The following is a 15,567-nucleotide window of genomic DNA, read 5'->3' as shown; positions in this document are numbered from 1 at the left end:
CCCCCCCCCCCCAACAAACGCACTACCTACACACACCCACGACACACCCAGAAACACATGCACTCAACACCCCCCCACACACATACACACAGATTGAGGTACTGAATAATTGCTATTCAATGATGAAAAAGCATGAAGAATCGTACTCGCTTGGGTATAGCAAAATGGAGAAGGGTTTTTCCTTTTCCTTCCCATAAATCCAAAATTTTTCCTGACGCACAATGGGGTACACTAATTAGTAAGATTAATGAGGCAAAATAGCCCGTTGAAAAGCAATAGTCATGTTTCTAATCCTCCAATTAGAGAGAACCACTTTCTAAGCGGCCTAGTACAGTGGGTAGGTGTGGAGTGATCTATTTGTAACCACCTGACTTTACTTTCCAATTACTTAATAATTTTCTTTGTAATTTCTTTCCCTCCTCCCTTTCCCTCTTCTCTCTCCCCTTTTTTTCCATCTCCGTCCTTTCATCTGTCTCTGTTCCTGTCCTTCTCTCCCCCCTCCCTTCTCTCAGCAGTACCCCCTCACACCACTGAACTCGGACCACTCTGCAAGCGTCATAATCAGTCTGTCCACCGAGACCCATGGCCCAATTTTTTCCTCTCTCGCAAATCTCCTCAGACCAGATCCAAGTTCTCAAATTCCACTTAAAATTCTGATTTCACGTTCAATTGATTTTCACTGTTGAACACAAAAGTTAGAGGGTCCCATTGGAGGAGAGCATCATGGGAGCAGTTCCATCAACAAAGAGAGAGATTAAGAAAAAAAAAATATGGAAGCAACTGGTAAATGGGATATGCTCTCAGGACCATGGTTCTAAAATTCGGATCGTATCAGTATTAGCCGGATTGAATCATATCGGCTTTGATAATTTAATACCAATTCAATAGTAAAATATAAATTTAAATGATAATAAAATTAATTTTCATTGAAAAATAAGGATAAAATCTGTTCAATATAATGAAATTCAGGGTGATTCGGACTTTGACTGATCCCCAAGACCGATCACAAGTTTTATAACCTTGGAGTCATGCCACGCTCCCCAAGGACATCAGAGCCGGAGTCGGAGGATAGCTCTCTCTCTCTCTCTCCCCTAGTCGAGCCTATTCTATAGGGGGAGGGAAGATGAGAACCAGAAGGCTTGAACCCATGACCTTCTGGTAGGATGGGTTTCTACACGTGAACGGATCAGGTTCACGTACGAGAATGTTCTTGTACACTCCTGATTCGTAGATATAGAATCTATTAAATGAAGAAAAAGAAAATTGATTCTATATCCACGGATCAGAATCGTTCTTGTACATTCTCGTACTTGAACCTGAACCGCTCTCTTTCTACATTAAATAATCAAGATTAATATTTTGTGTCTTAATTATGGTAAAAGAACTCTGCCCCCCTGTGTGTATACATCTAGAGTCAAGATACAGTCAGACAAGAAAATGACGTTGCCCCACCCATAAGACTTCGTGCGACCTTCCATTAACCTGGGATTGTTATAGTGACTGCGCAAGCGAACAAGGTTCCCTTCTTTTATAATATAATATATATAATTTACGCCTTACGATTGGGAACGGAAGCCCCTTCAAAGTGAAAGGGAAATTTTGTAATAGTTTCATTATGAGAAATTGTGCCGTTACAAATCTTGTGTAAGTCAATGTGTGATCGACGAGAATAACAATTGTAAATGGAAAAAACCTATCTTAAGTAGAGTAATTTCACTAAAATATATAGAAGATTCACAACAACACATTACAGTAGTGTCACTTCAAATACCAGACCAACATAACAAATACAGACATTAATTTTCTTAATTCTTCCTTTTAAAAAGGAGAATATTTGCCACCAAAAAATGACACATATAAAAGGAACAAAATACCAAGCAGTAAAAGACTCAAATTCTTTAAGGACTCGATTCGTGAATGCCTGAGAAGAAATAAAGTAGCAACAATATTTGCAAGAAATAAGTAAAAAACTTGTTAAGTTTGTCTCGAATTCTTGACCCGTTTTGAAGATTGACCCGATCCGACAAATTTTGGTGGCGACCCGAATGGGAAAATTTTTTAATGACAATAGATCTGCACGACATAGAGATTTAACGAGGTTCACACACCAGGGTGGTGTGCTACGTCCTCAGGCGAAGAAGAAGATGTTTTACTATGCAGAAGAGAGATTACATCCAAGTAGCAGTGAGAAAAATCGCCCTGAAACCCTAGCTCGAAAAAAACCCCAAAATACAATGACTTTTTCAACAAGCAACAGTTATATACTCCAAGTCGCGGGTCGACCCATTGGGTCGCAATCGATCTGGTTGAACCATACTCCCACACCCCCATATGAAATCAATGATGAGCTCCGGGCTTGGGCTTATCGGCCCAACCTCTCTGCTTCCATCACATATCTCAAAAAACTTCTCATTCGGGTCGTCACCAAAATATGTCGGAGCGGGTCAATCTTCAAAATAGGTCAAGAATTCAAGACAAACTTAACAACTTCAATTGTGGAAAAACTTTCTGACAGGTTCTATCCCTCCAAAAATTGGAAACGTGAAATCTCTAAATGTACTTGGTTTGAGTTTCAATAATCTCATTGGCTCGCTTCCAGCTTCTTTTGGAAATTTGTCCTATCTGGTTAGTATCTTCCTTCATCATTACAACTAATTTTTCGGTCAATACAGCGGTTTCTGCTTCAGTGGAGGTGTTCCTAGCCCTCCTAGCAATGGTGGTTGATATACCATATATACACTTGTTGACTAGTCAATGGTCGTGTGGTCTCACCGCTAGTCTCAATGACACGAACTTAAGTTGTGCTCCTTACCCCACAGTAAGGACCTCCCGAACGATTCCCAACGGAGGCCCCCGACCTCCCGACCTATTCCCAAGGGAGGTCCCCACTCTTGCAACCTTACTTAAGAAAGCTAACAAGGATTAGATGATTACCTAACCCGGGTCACTAACTATGGTCAGAAAGGATTGCTTAACCCCCAAGCTACCTAACCCCAGGTTCACCCCGGTTGATTTAGTTGTTAGAAGATCTAACCTTGGTCAGGTTAGTCGTTGAGGGAAACTAACCCAAGTTGTGTTAACTGCTATGGTTCTGGCCAAGACAGCAGCCATGAGGAATAGTCCCACTAATAAGAGGAAGGCCCGTGGACGCACGTTTGAGCTGCTCAACCAATAAGGAAGATTCGTATAATCTATATAAGAGGGCACCCAGCCAACCCTAGAGGTAAGACTCTCAATCGACTGAAATACAAAAATGGAATGAGTATCATGGGATCTGACTTGAGCATCGGAGCTTGGTCCCAAAGTCCCCTTCAGGCCAGCCTCTAATCTGTGTTGTGCAGGCCCAGGTGATTTGGAGCCGTGCAACAACAGTGATTCTTTTGGTTTTTTGCCAAAAACATAAGAAGGAAGACCAAAAGAAGAAAGAAGCAATCTCCAATATATCCCCAAAGAGATAGTCCTACTCTCAAATAAAGTAAGTTCACTAACAAGTTTTATACAAAACTTGGTGAAGGAGGATATAGAAGTGTCTATAAAGGGATCATTCCTCGACGTGGGGTCAAAGATCCAGTAGCTAAAAAGCTTCTAAAATCAAAACAAAGCCAGAAACAATTCATGAATGAAGTGGCAACGGTTGGAAATTAAATATCCACCACAAATACTTGGTGAGTTTGTTGGGTTATTGTGCTCAAGGGGATAAACGTGCTCTGGTTAATTTATGAGTTCATGGAGAATGGATCCTTGGATAAGTACATCTACAAAAGAAGAAACCAAATAGAAGGAGAGATCAATGATGGAATTTTGCAACCTTTAAGCTATAACCAAATGTATGCTATAGCCTTAGAAACAGCTAGGGGGATATTGTACTTACACCAAGACTGTTGAAGTAGGATCCTGCATTGTGACATTAAGCCTCACTGTGTTATTAGATGCCAATTTCACAGTTAAAGTCGCCGATTTCGGGCTTGCTATATAAGATGATTGACAAGGATCATAGCATGTTTCGCTAATGGAGGCTCGAGGCACTCCAGGGTTCGTGGCGCTGGAGATGTGGCCGAAGAATTATGGTCCAGTGACTGAGAAATCCGATGTGTTTAGTTGTGGAATGCTGCTTCCACAGATGGTTGGTGGCAGAAAGAACTATGATTAAGAGGCAAATGATGAATCAAGCCAAGTTAATTTTCCTACCCCCACACATATGCACTCACCCACCTACACCCACCCACAAACACATGCATTCAACATCCCCCCCCTCCACACACACACAGATTGAGGTACTGAATAATTACTATTCAATGATGAAAAAGTATGAAGAATATTACAAAATGAAGTAAGAAAAGACGACATTCAGATTGAAGAATCCTACTCACTTGGTATATCAAATGGAGAAAGTTTTTTTTTTCCTTCTTGTAAATCCAATTTTTTTTCCATAGCACAATGGGGTACACTAACTAGTCAGATTAATGAGGCAAAATAGTCAATTGAAAAGCAATAATCATGTTTCTAAGCTTCCAAGCTATAGAGAGAACCACTTTCTAAGCCTCCAAGCAACAGAGAAAATCACTGCTTAGTACATTGCTGTAGATGATGAAGTAAATAGTAGAAAGAGAAATGTTCCTTTTGATCATGTTCAAAACGAGAGAGAAAGAGAGAATGCTATCTGATCATGCCATTTTGTGCCCACACACAGGCAGCAAAATGTTACCCTCATGATGGATGCCTCAAAGAATGCTCTCACCTATAAATTAATGTGTCAGTTGCTTTAAAGGGCTAAGAATGAAAATTTACTACCATTTTTCATTTCCCTCTTCAAATCACGTCATACTTCATGACTTTCTCCAACCCCGGCTCTGCCGTCTTTGGGCCCACGCTCCCCCTTCCCTCTTACTGTTGCCTTCCGACAGTAGCGAGAAGTCATGTTTATCAGAAACACATAGGCATGAGTCCTGAGCAAGGTTATAAAACTTGTGATCCGTCTTGGGGATCAGTCAAAGTCGATAAATATTTGAATCATCCTGAATTGCATTATATCGGACAGATCTATCCTTAATTTTTAATAAAAATTAATTTTGTTACCATTTTACATTTATATTTTACTATTGAATCGGTATCAAATTATCAAAGCCGATATGATTCAATCCGGCTAATATTGATCAATACGATCCCAATTTTAGAACCATGGTTCTAAGAGCATATCCCATTTACCAGTTGCTTCCATGACCTTTTTTTTTTTCTTAATCTCTCTCTTTTTTTATGGAACTGCTCCAATTATGCTCTCCTCCAATAGGACCCTCTGACTTTCGTGGTCAACAGTGAAAATCAATTGAACCTGAAATCAGAATTTTAAGTCGAATTTGAGAACTTGGCTCTGGTCTGAGGAGAAAATTGGGCCATGGGTCTCAGTGGACAGACTAATTATCACGCTTGCAGAGTGGTCCGAGTTCTGTGGTGAGTGAGGGGGTGCTGCTGGGAGGGGGGAGGGGAGGGNTGTGTAAGCCCAAGAAGGAGGGTGGCCTTGGCATCAGAAGGCTCCATGAAGTCAATATGGCTCTATTAGCTAAACTCACTTGGAAGATTAAGCATGAAGATTCCCATCTGAGCAGACTCATTCGGGCTAGATTTTTGTCTGGCACTGGTCGTTTCAGAAGATCTTACAAATCCTCCTCTATTTGGCCCGGAATAAAAAAAATGTGGAATTTTATCTCTGATCACGAGAGATGGATCATTGGCAATGGCAATAACATTGATTTCTGGAATGATAATTGGCTCGGGTCAAAGTCCATTCGCAGCCAGTCCAACCTGGATGAGGATGATTTCTCTAATCTCTCCCACCCTGTGGCGTTATTTATTGAAAATGGCAAGTGGTCGTTGCCTTCTGTGCAATTGACTTTCCTTTGGGAGACTTTTCTAAGGATAAATCAGATCAACCTCCCTTCCTCGCCCTCAGAGGATAGGTGCGTGTGGAGTTTAGATCCGATGGGCCTATTCTCTACTAAATCTGCCTAGGACGGTTTGAGAGTGCCTTCTCCAGAGGTTTCATGGGCATCGATTGTTTGGCAGAATCATTTACCCCCTAGGCTTTCCTTGTTGGGATGGTTATGGCTTCATGGAAAGCTTCCCTCTGATGATCTCATTCATGCCAAAGGGATTCAATTCCCTTCAAGGTGTGACCTTTGCGGGGCAAGCTCTGAGTCTTTCTTCCACTTATTTATTGAATGTGAGTTCTCATCTACGTTATGGAGCAAAACTGCCGAGTTTTTTAATGTCATTTGGTCGTGTAAAGCTTCAGTGTCTGAGATGGTGTCTTGGTGGAAGAATAGGGGGAAAGGTTGGTGTCTGAAGGAGGCATGGTTCACCGGTCTATTTACTACCTTAGCAGCTATATGGAATGAAAGAAATCAGCGGAGATTTGAGGGGATAAAGAGAAGCGCTGCCATGCTTCTCATTGGCATTAAAAGGGAGATAGGTTTTTTGTGCCGCAGGCTGAAATTTTCGCCAAAGGGAGTTGATGATCTCATTTTATGTCGGAGGCTTCACCTCAAAATGGCTAGCCAGAACCCTTCCTCTATTATGGAGATCCATTGGCGCAAGCCTAGTCGCTCTTGGAATAAGCTTAACTCTGATGGATGTTTGCTCAAGAATCCGGGACAAGCGGGAGGTGGAGGAGTACTTAGAGACCATGAAGGAAAAGTGTTGATCAGTTATCAGATTTTCTTTGGAATTTCCACTAGCTTTGCTGCAGAGATTTGGAGTATTTTGAAGGGAATTAATCTGGCTAAAGATAAAGGCATCCAGCGGCTGTGGATCGAATCGGATTGCTCTGCGGCTGTCTCCCTTTTTCATCACAAATCCATTCCATGGTTTGCTCTTCAAGAATGGAACCATTCTCTCAGTTACTTAAATTCTATTGAGTGGAAGATTTCTCACTGCTACAAAGAAGCCAATCCAGTGGTTGATTTTTTGGCGAAAAAAGCGGCAAAATCAGGATCATCATATGATGATGTCCCGCTGCCTCCCCGTATCAGGGATGAGTTGGCTATTGATGAAGCTGGTCGTACTAACTTTAGATTTCTGAGATAGCGGTTGTGAGCCTCTGCTGATGGCATTGCCAAAGGTGGAGGCTCACTTCAGGCTCTTGTAATATATTCTTTTCTCTTTTCTTCTATTTTTTTAATAAAATCTGACCTTCTAGCAAAAAAAAAAAAAAAAAATACAACATGGATAGATACGACTATGTTTGACAATGCAATTTTGGTTGATACAGAAGCTGCATATAACTGACAGTGTATATTATCTACAGTAACATATAAGCCATGAAGAAATATCTTAAATTCTGGTCGAATTGTTAAAATATTGGACTTCCATTGGCTAGCCCATTGTTTCATACCATCTATAATGACAACTTTATTTTAACAATCTTAGAGGGGAGGGTTATAATGTATGCAGTCTTACCCTTTTTTTTTTTTTTTTTTTGGGTGGAGAAAGAGTTTCCTGACTCAAACCAGTGACTACAAGTCTTGATATGACTACTCAAATAGGCATGACACGTGAAGTCTCTCTCTCTCTCTCTCTCTCTCCATAGCAGTCAAGAAATTTTATTAAATAAAAAGAGCATAGATAACATCCTAAATGGAGGGTCTCGACGTGATTCCAAAAAATCCCCACATAAGGAAAGAAAGCAAGACAGCCCAACATGAGGCTATAACGCTCTTGGATAGTTCATCCATGATAAGCGCAAACAAATAGAGGCCTAAGACCGATCTTTGATATAACCCAATCGTATTTGGGAATTCCTTGCTTCGGCCTCCAGCAGATTTCACACTAGTCACCACGCCCTCATACATGTCCTTAATTATATCCACATATATATTCAACTCCTTTCTCTTTATTAGGATATGTCAGATTAAATCTCTATAAACTCTATCATAAGTTTTTTCTAGGTCAATGAAGACCATAAGAAGATCTTTCTTGTGGGCTCTATAACCTTCCATTAGCCTTCTCAGTAGAGTGACCCATCATCCTTGTAAGAAGACAAAATATCAATTTAAAATTCCCGAAATGTCAATTTTCAAATTCCAACTTCGAATTCAACACGTTAATTTTACATTATTTTGAGAAAATAAACTCCAACCCAAAAATAAATAAATAATTGAGATTTTAGAATGACCCATCATCCTTGCTTGAAAAATGTTAAAAATGTTTAGAAAAAAAAAAATTGTATTTGTAGGTGCATGGGAAGCTAATGCCGTGCATCCCCAATATTACACGGTTAGGTTCACCATAAGGTGGTAGGTATTCAAGTATTCAAAACTTGGAATCCGAAAGAGTGGATTTCTTAATTCGAATGAGAATCAATCTTGATAGCACCCAATTGATCTATATGTCTATATAGATCGTCAAATTTTCCATAGATCAACTTACTAAATGGAAAAAAGTTACGTGTCAATTCATGCATTAGCTTATTTACTATTGTGTTTGTATGTGGATAATAATCCTTGGAACGCTCAGGAGATTCAGAAAATAGTCTGGATTCTCTACCCATGTGGGGTGCCTCCCCACATAGGGGAACACCATTGAAGTTGAATTAATCTCTCTTATTTATAGCTGAGTCAGTTGGGGTGGAGATTCTATTTCATTTTTTTTAGGGGATCAGAGATTCCTTTACAGTGGTGCTCCACCATGGGAGGAAATTTCTTATCAGTCAGGGAATAAGCAGTTATGAGACCAAGTCATACACGTCCATTTCCTACATGAAGAGGATATTGACCCCTTACTCTCCTATTTCTTAGGGAGTCAGTAGTTTATCATGCCTATTTCCTTGATTGGTAACTAAGAAATGCCCACCAACAAGGCAACAACTCATCTAGATGCCTTCACATGTTAGAGTTAGGTTACCAACAGAAGCCACTGTCCAAGTTCGTTGAAGAGGTGCCAAAGGAAATTTCTTATGTTTTCTGAAGAAGTACTCGAAGATGTCAAAACATTTTCCATCAAGAAATATGGGATAATTTGAAGCTTCATCTTCAAGGTGCACCTCTCTCTCTCTCCCTCTCTCTCTCTCTCTCTCAAAACATTGAACCCTTGACTCAAATGTTACACACATTATATCACCTGAGGATACAAGGAGGATGGTGGTTTACTTCTTTCAAAATTTTTTTTTTTAATCAAAATTAGAGATTTTCTTAGGAGATAACTATCAGTTTTTCTTTCTTAGTTTGTGAACAAGCTTTATCATATGAGTTGAAAAAGAAAGGAAAAAAAAAAAAGTTTGTTGGCTTTATTGTATTACATACCTGCTACTTTAGATTTAATAGACTTTTGTGCATTATTGGTTGTGGAATGCTTGTTTTCCGGATTAATGTCTGATTTGGATGGCTATTAGAAATCATATGGACAATTTTGGACCAACAACCTACAAATTCCAAGTGGCTTAGCCATATTGTCATTGAATTATCCATCCCAATTCTTAAGCTTGGGGTGGAGAGGGCCGATGGGTATGTGCATTTATATAAGGTCTTAGAATTTTTGAATTTGGGATATTCCCAACACTCTTCTTCAAGAGTTAACTTTTTTTTTTTTTTGCTAATACACGTGTCACATGTGATACTTTTTGAAAAATCACGCATGAAATTATTGTTAATATGATATCAGAGCCACCAGGCCCACTAAGGTGACTATATTAATCTGCACGTGCTATCTGTACTGCCACCCAAAAAGAAGGCAACATGTAAAGGTGAGTGGTGGGAATAATTTCATTTAAAAATATCTAGGACCTTGGATGACCACATACATCAGTTGAGTCTCTCCACCTCACAACTTAATTTTTTTGGGTCAAAGAAAATCAACTAGTATATGAAGTAGGTTGAGGGTTTTCCAATTAGGGATTATTCCCAATTTATTCTACATAATGTCTTTATGATTGCCGATGTAATAGAATAAACTTAAGGTTGGTCTGATTACAAGGGTTAACTGACAAGTACACATGCATGAAGCAGTGTTCTAATAGTCGCGTTGCATAATCCATTTCATGATTTAGGAGTGAAAAATGTAACTAGCGCCTTAAGAATGTGATTATTTATATAAAAGAATTTGTATTTGAACATATGAAATGAATATATATATATATATATATATATATTTGTAGAAGATCATATGAAATAAATTGAAACAAGTAACTTGGTGAATTACTCAAATGGTGGTTGATTTATTTATAAAATCAGGTTGAGTCGTTACCTGTAGTGCTAAGTCATTAGGATTTCCCCATTCTCACATTCAATGATCTTCAAGTTCCCATCGATGGTTTAGTAAGGTTTCTTGCAGAAAGACTACTGTATAACAACATCTAATAGCTCTATTTGTAGGTTAATTATGTGGCTGTTGTTCCTATGGTTACATAATTTAGAACTTTGTACATATCATTAACCATAAAAAATGTAAATCATGATGGATATCTAATATTTTGGAAGTTCAGTTCCCCCCCCCCCATCTCTTTTATGCTATATATCTACTACAATGCAACACTCGGTGTTCTTAATCATAGAAAGTACCACCTTTTCTATTCTTGATTTTCTTATGAAAATTTTACCAATTCTCTTGATATTGACATATTTTTAAGGATGTACTTTATGTCTGTTTGTTCTTTAACAGGTTCGACATTTAAAGAAGATAATAAGACTTCAATATTGGTATAAATCCATTTGGAAGACATAAGGTGGAAATGGGTGGCAATTAGATGCTAGAGTTATCCACAACATTTTGCAAATGGGCCATCATCAGTTTAAGATGTGGAAAAGCTGGTAGAATTTGTATTGGAACTGTCTCAACTTAGCCACGTACCGAATTATAAGTAGAAGAAAAGAAATTTTGTGAACATGGATGCTTTTGAAGAATTAAAGAATTGTATCTGGATATTCTTTTCGCAAGCTTCTACAACCATTTTCTTGCATGGGTTTTCTGGTTCTTCACACCTAATTCTTTTATTAGTTTTATCTATATCCTGGGTTTGCAAGAGACACACAATGCTTGAAAATTCAAAATCAATGTTGAATAATAGACACATTTTATATTATTGGTCAGCCATAATATCTTGCATGGGTTTGTCTTTTTGTGGTCTTCTCTTATGCGTGTTAAACTACCTCTCTGGGTATAGACATGGTTGGTCTGATCTAAAGTTTGTTGCCCAATTAGATTTTGCATTCAGAACACTCACTTGGTTTGTGATCTCTGCTTACTTGCTCATCCAATTCGTTCATACAAATGACCACAAGTTCCCCATTCTACTAAGTAACTGGTGGACCTTCTATTTCCTGATGTCTTGCTCTTATCTTGTTATACATCTCGATTTTTATTGGAGACATTCATCCCTACAGTTCCTACTCTGGATCTCTGATGTTGTGTCCATTATTTCTGGTTCGTTCTTTTGTTATGCTTGGTTGTTTCGCAAGGGAGAAGAAGATAAATATTCTAATCTTTTGGACCCTTTGTTAAAAAAAATTAATCACGATCAAAACAATAGTGATGATGGACAAGGATCAAGGGTCATTGAAAAGAGTGCAACTCCTTATGAAAATTCCAATCTTTTTAGTATTTTCACTTTCACTTGGATGGGCCCTTTGCTTGCACTTGGGAATAAAAAAACGTTGGATCTTGAAGATGTACCTCAGCTTGCCAATTGTGATGCTGCCAATGTGGTCTTTAGTCGTTTTATAGATAACTTTGAATCTAATGGTAGTTGCAATGGTAATGTTAGTCATGTAAGCACACTCAAATTGGTGAAGGTACTAATTCTCTCAACTTGGAAAGAAATTACGTGGACAGCTCTATTTTACATTATATGCACATTGGCTTCTTATGTTGGACCATGTCTTATTGTCCCATTTGTTCAATTTCTCAATAGCCCTCACCAACCGGAATACAAAGGTTATACATTGGTGTTTATATTCTTTCTTTCAAAGCTTACAAAGTGCCTCTTAGAGAGGCATTTGTTCTTTCAATTGAGAAAGGTGGGAAATCGTGTCCGTGCTGCTTTGTTAACAGTGATCTATAATAAAGGTCTTAGGCTTTCAAACCAATCGAAGCAGGGCCACACTAGTGGAGAGAACATTAATTTGATGAGTGTTGATGTTGAGAGGATTGGATTTTTCAGTTGGTACATGCATGATATATGGAGGGTGCCTCTTCAAGTTGTTTTAGCATTATTAATCTTATATAAAAACCTCGGGCTTGCTTCACTTGTAGCTTTTGTTGCAACAATAATATTGATGTTAGCAAATGTTCCACTTGGAAAACTAGAGGGAAAATTTCAGAGGGAACTGATGGATTCAAAGGATCGAAGGATGAAGGTGACATCAGAGGCTTTGAGGAATATGAAGATTCTCAAGATTCAGGGCTGGGAAATGAAGTTCTTGGCTAAGATAATTGAGCTTAGGAACTTTGAAACAAGTTGGTTAAAAAAATTACTTTATACATCAGCTGTGACTGCATTTTTGAGCTTGTCTACTCCCATGTTTGTATCGATGATTACTTTTGGGTTTTGTGTACTTATGAGAATTCCATTAAGGTCAGGAAATATTCTATCTTCACTTGCAATATTTGAAATATTGCGATGGCCTATATATAATCTCCCAGACACAATCTCAACAGTAGTTCAAACTAAAGTTTCCCTCGACAGGATAGCCTCATTCCTCTCTCTTGATGATATTATTCCGAATGTAGTACAAAAGCTTCAAGGAAATTGTGCCGACATTGCAGTTGAGATTGTTAATGGGAATTTCTCTTGGGACATTCATTCTCCCAATCGCACACTTAAAGATCTTAATTTTCGAGTTTATCGTGGTATGAGAGTGGCTGTTTGTGGTTTTGTTGGTTCAGGCAAATCAAGCCTACTTTCATGCATATTAGGGGAAGTGCCAAGGGTATCTGGAGTTGTCAAGTTGAATGGGACAAAGGCTTATGTTGCACAATCACCTTGGATACAGAGTGGTACAATAGTAGAAAATATATTGTTTGATAAGAAAATGGACAAGAAAAGATATGAGATGATCCTTGAAGCATGTTCATTGAACAAGGACTTAGAATTGTTTGCCTTTGGAGACCAAACTATCATAGGGGATAGAGGGGTCAACCTAAGTGGTGGACAGAAGCAAAGAATCCAGATTGCACGTGCTTTATACCATGATGCTGATATTTATCTACTTGATGATCCTTTTAGTGCTGTGGATACTCACACAGGAACTCATATATTTAAGGTAGCTTCTCTTTAACCTCTATTTCCAATGATTCCATTGATGAATTTGGCTTGAAGATATATACATTCATTGCATAGTTCACAATTTTGTAAACTAGAAAGTAAATTTGATCTAAAATTTGACAAAAGAGAATGAAATCATGGTATTCTAAACAAACAAAGTATATAGACACATGATATATTTTTTTCTTTTTTGCTCAAAGATCATGATTTCATTAAAATAGGGAAAAAGTAGAAAAAGATATCAACTCACAAACCAAATAAACATCCAATAGAGAATAAAAACATGATATTTAGTGGTTCATGTTCTTGCAAAAAAACCTACGAATTAATGTTACATATCATTGTAGAACTTCAAGTATCTTAATATGTATAACTATTTGGCTCTTCTAGTTAAAACGATTTTTTTTATTGCCTAATGTGAAGAATTGAACTTTGTGACAGGAATGTTTGTTGAAAATTTTGGGTACAAAAACAGTGATATACGCTACCCACCAAGTAGAGTTTTTACCTTCTGCTGATCTTATTCTGGTGAGAATTTTTGTGACATTAATTCCTCTAACCTAATTTGAAAGCGATTATTTACTATTTTTTTAGTTTGGCAGGTTATGAGAGATGGTAGGATTACTCAAGCAGGAAAGTATGAAGAAATTCTAAGTTCAAGAACTGACTTTATGGAGTTAGTGAATCCACATAAGAAAGCTCTGGCAAAACTTAATTCTATCGAACATGAGGCTGCTTTGGATAATTTAGTTAATGGTGAAAGAGATGATGGTAATATGTTGTGTAACGAGAAGACTATTAAGGATGATGAGGAAGTGGAACCCAAAAGTTACAAAACAGAAAAACTAGTTGGGCCAGAAGCACAACTTGTCCAAGAAGAAAAGAGAGAAAAAGGTGGAGTTAGTCTCTTATTTTATTGGAAATATGTTACTACTTCATATAAAGGGGCTTTTGTACCATTGATATTACTGGCACAAATTATTTTTCAACTTCTACAAATAGCCAGTAGTTACTGGATGGTGTTAGTTACTCCTGTTTCAGAGAATGAGAGACATTATATTAGAGGATCCACTCTCATCTTAGTTTATGTTTCTTTAACCCTTGGAGGCTCCCTTTGTGCACTTATAAGGTCCATGCTCGTTGTAACTGCGGGATACAAGACATCCACTATGCTCTTCAGCAAAATGCATTTGTTCATTTTTCGTGCTCCCATGGCCTTTTTTGATTCTACACCAAGTGGAAGGATTCTTAATCGGGTTAGTATAAATTCTTAATTTCTCTTAGGATCCAAGTGATCTTGTTTGAACACAATAAAAATTAATATAATTTTAAAACTCTATGTTTTTTATACAGGCATCTATAGATCAAAATGCAGTTGATACATCTATTCCACATCAAATTGAAGAAGTTCTTATCTCAATTGTAGCATTCTTAGGGAATACAGCAGTAATGTCACAGATTTCATGGCAAATGTTAATAGTTTTTGTTCCAATGACTATGACATGCATTTGGTACCAGGTAATTCTATAATCAATTCAACCTTTTATGATTACATCAAGCCCATGCATATTTTCTCTATGGTTACAAGACAAAATACAAGTTGGCTAAATTTTGAATTTGCTTTGTTCACATTAAATAGATTTAATGTAGTGGACGAATATATGCTTCGGGTAAAGTGGTGATTTAAACATTTTTCTTCTTCATGAATTTATAAAGAATACATGCAAAATCATATCATGTAAAATAATTAGTGCAAAAGTGATGTATTTCACTTACCAAAATTGCATGGAAATAAAGGACCAAACAAGGGTAATGTTATCAAAATGAAAAATGAACCTAAAGTGGAATGGTTGCGCTTTTGATACACATATAATATTTCAGATAGTCTATTAATTACGTTGGTAGCTCCAACAATTGGAACTCATATATGGGATTTTCTCTTTAGTGTGTGGATAATTTGTAAACTTATTTTTTGCCCTCTTAATATGACACACTTCTTCTTTCAATAACTGTAAAATTTAATATTATTTCACATTTTTATTTGAAAGCATGCGAGACAATGAAAACTCTTGAGAATGACATAATTACAAGTCGCTTCAAAATTATTTTCTAAAACCATTTTTCAGCCCCTCACTTAAAAAAAAAAAAGAAGAGGGAATAAAACAAAAGGCAATCAAAAGAAGGATACATTTTCTAAATACACATATAGAGGAGTCATTCAGATAGTCCCTACTAAAATAAGATAATAATTAAGAAAAGTTAAGAAATAATGACTTAATAAAATAAATACTTTCTTATTATTACACTAAATAAATAAA

General features: G+C 37.5%; 1 protein-coding gene across 1 annotated transcript; it reads left to right on the top strand.

Annotated features, from left to right (window-relative positions):
• Window positions 1-11,090: 11,090 nt before the first annotated feature.
• Window positions 11,091-14,767, top strand: LOC122068029 (ABC transporter C family member 3-like; the record flags this gene model as incomplete). Its single annotated transcript, XM_042631851.1, has 4 exons — window positions 11,091-13,247; window positions 13,691-13,777; window positions 13,852-14,505; window positions 14,603-14,767. Coding segments are annotated over exons 1-4 (3,063 nt in total), but the record flags the coding sequence as incomplete, so codon positions are not given.
• Between the last annotated feature and the right edge of the window lie 800 nt (window positions 14,768-15,567).

Source organism: Macadamia integrifolia, unplaced genomic scaffold (assembly GCF_013358625.1).
Source record: "Macadamia integrifolia cultivar HAES 741 unplaced genomic scaffold, SCU_Mint_v3 scaffold3343, whole genome shotgun sequence".
Lineage (NCBI taxonomy): Eukaryota > Viridiplantae > Streptophyta > Magnoliopsida > Proteales > Proteaceae > Macadamia > Macadamia integrifolia.
Note: the sequence above shows the minus strand (reverse complement) of the source record. Positions and strands in the feature narration are given on the sequence as shown.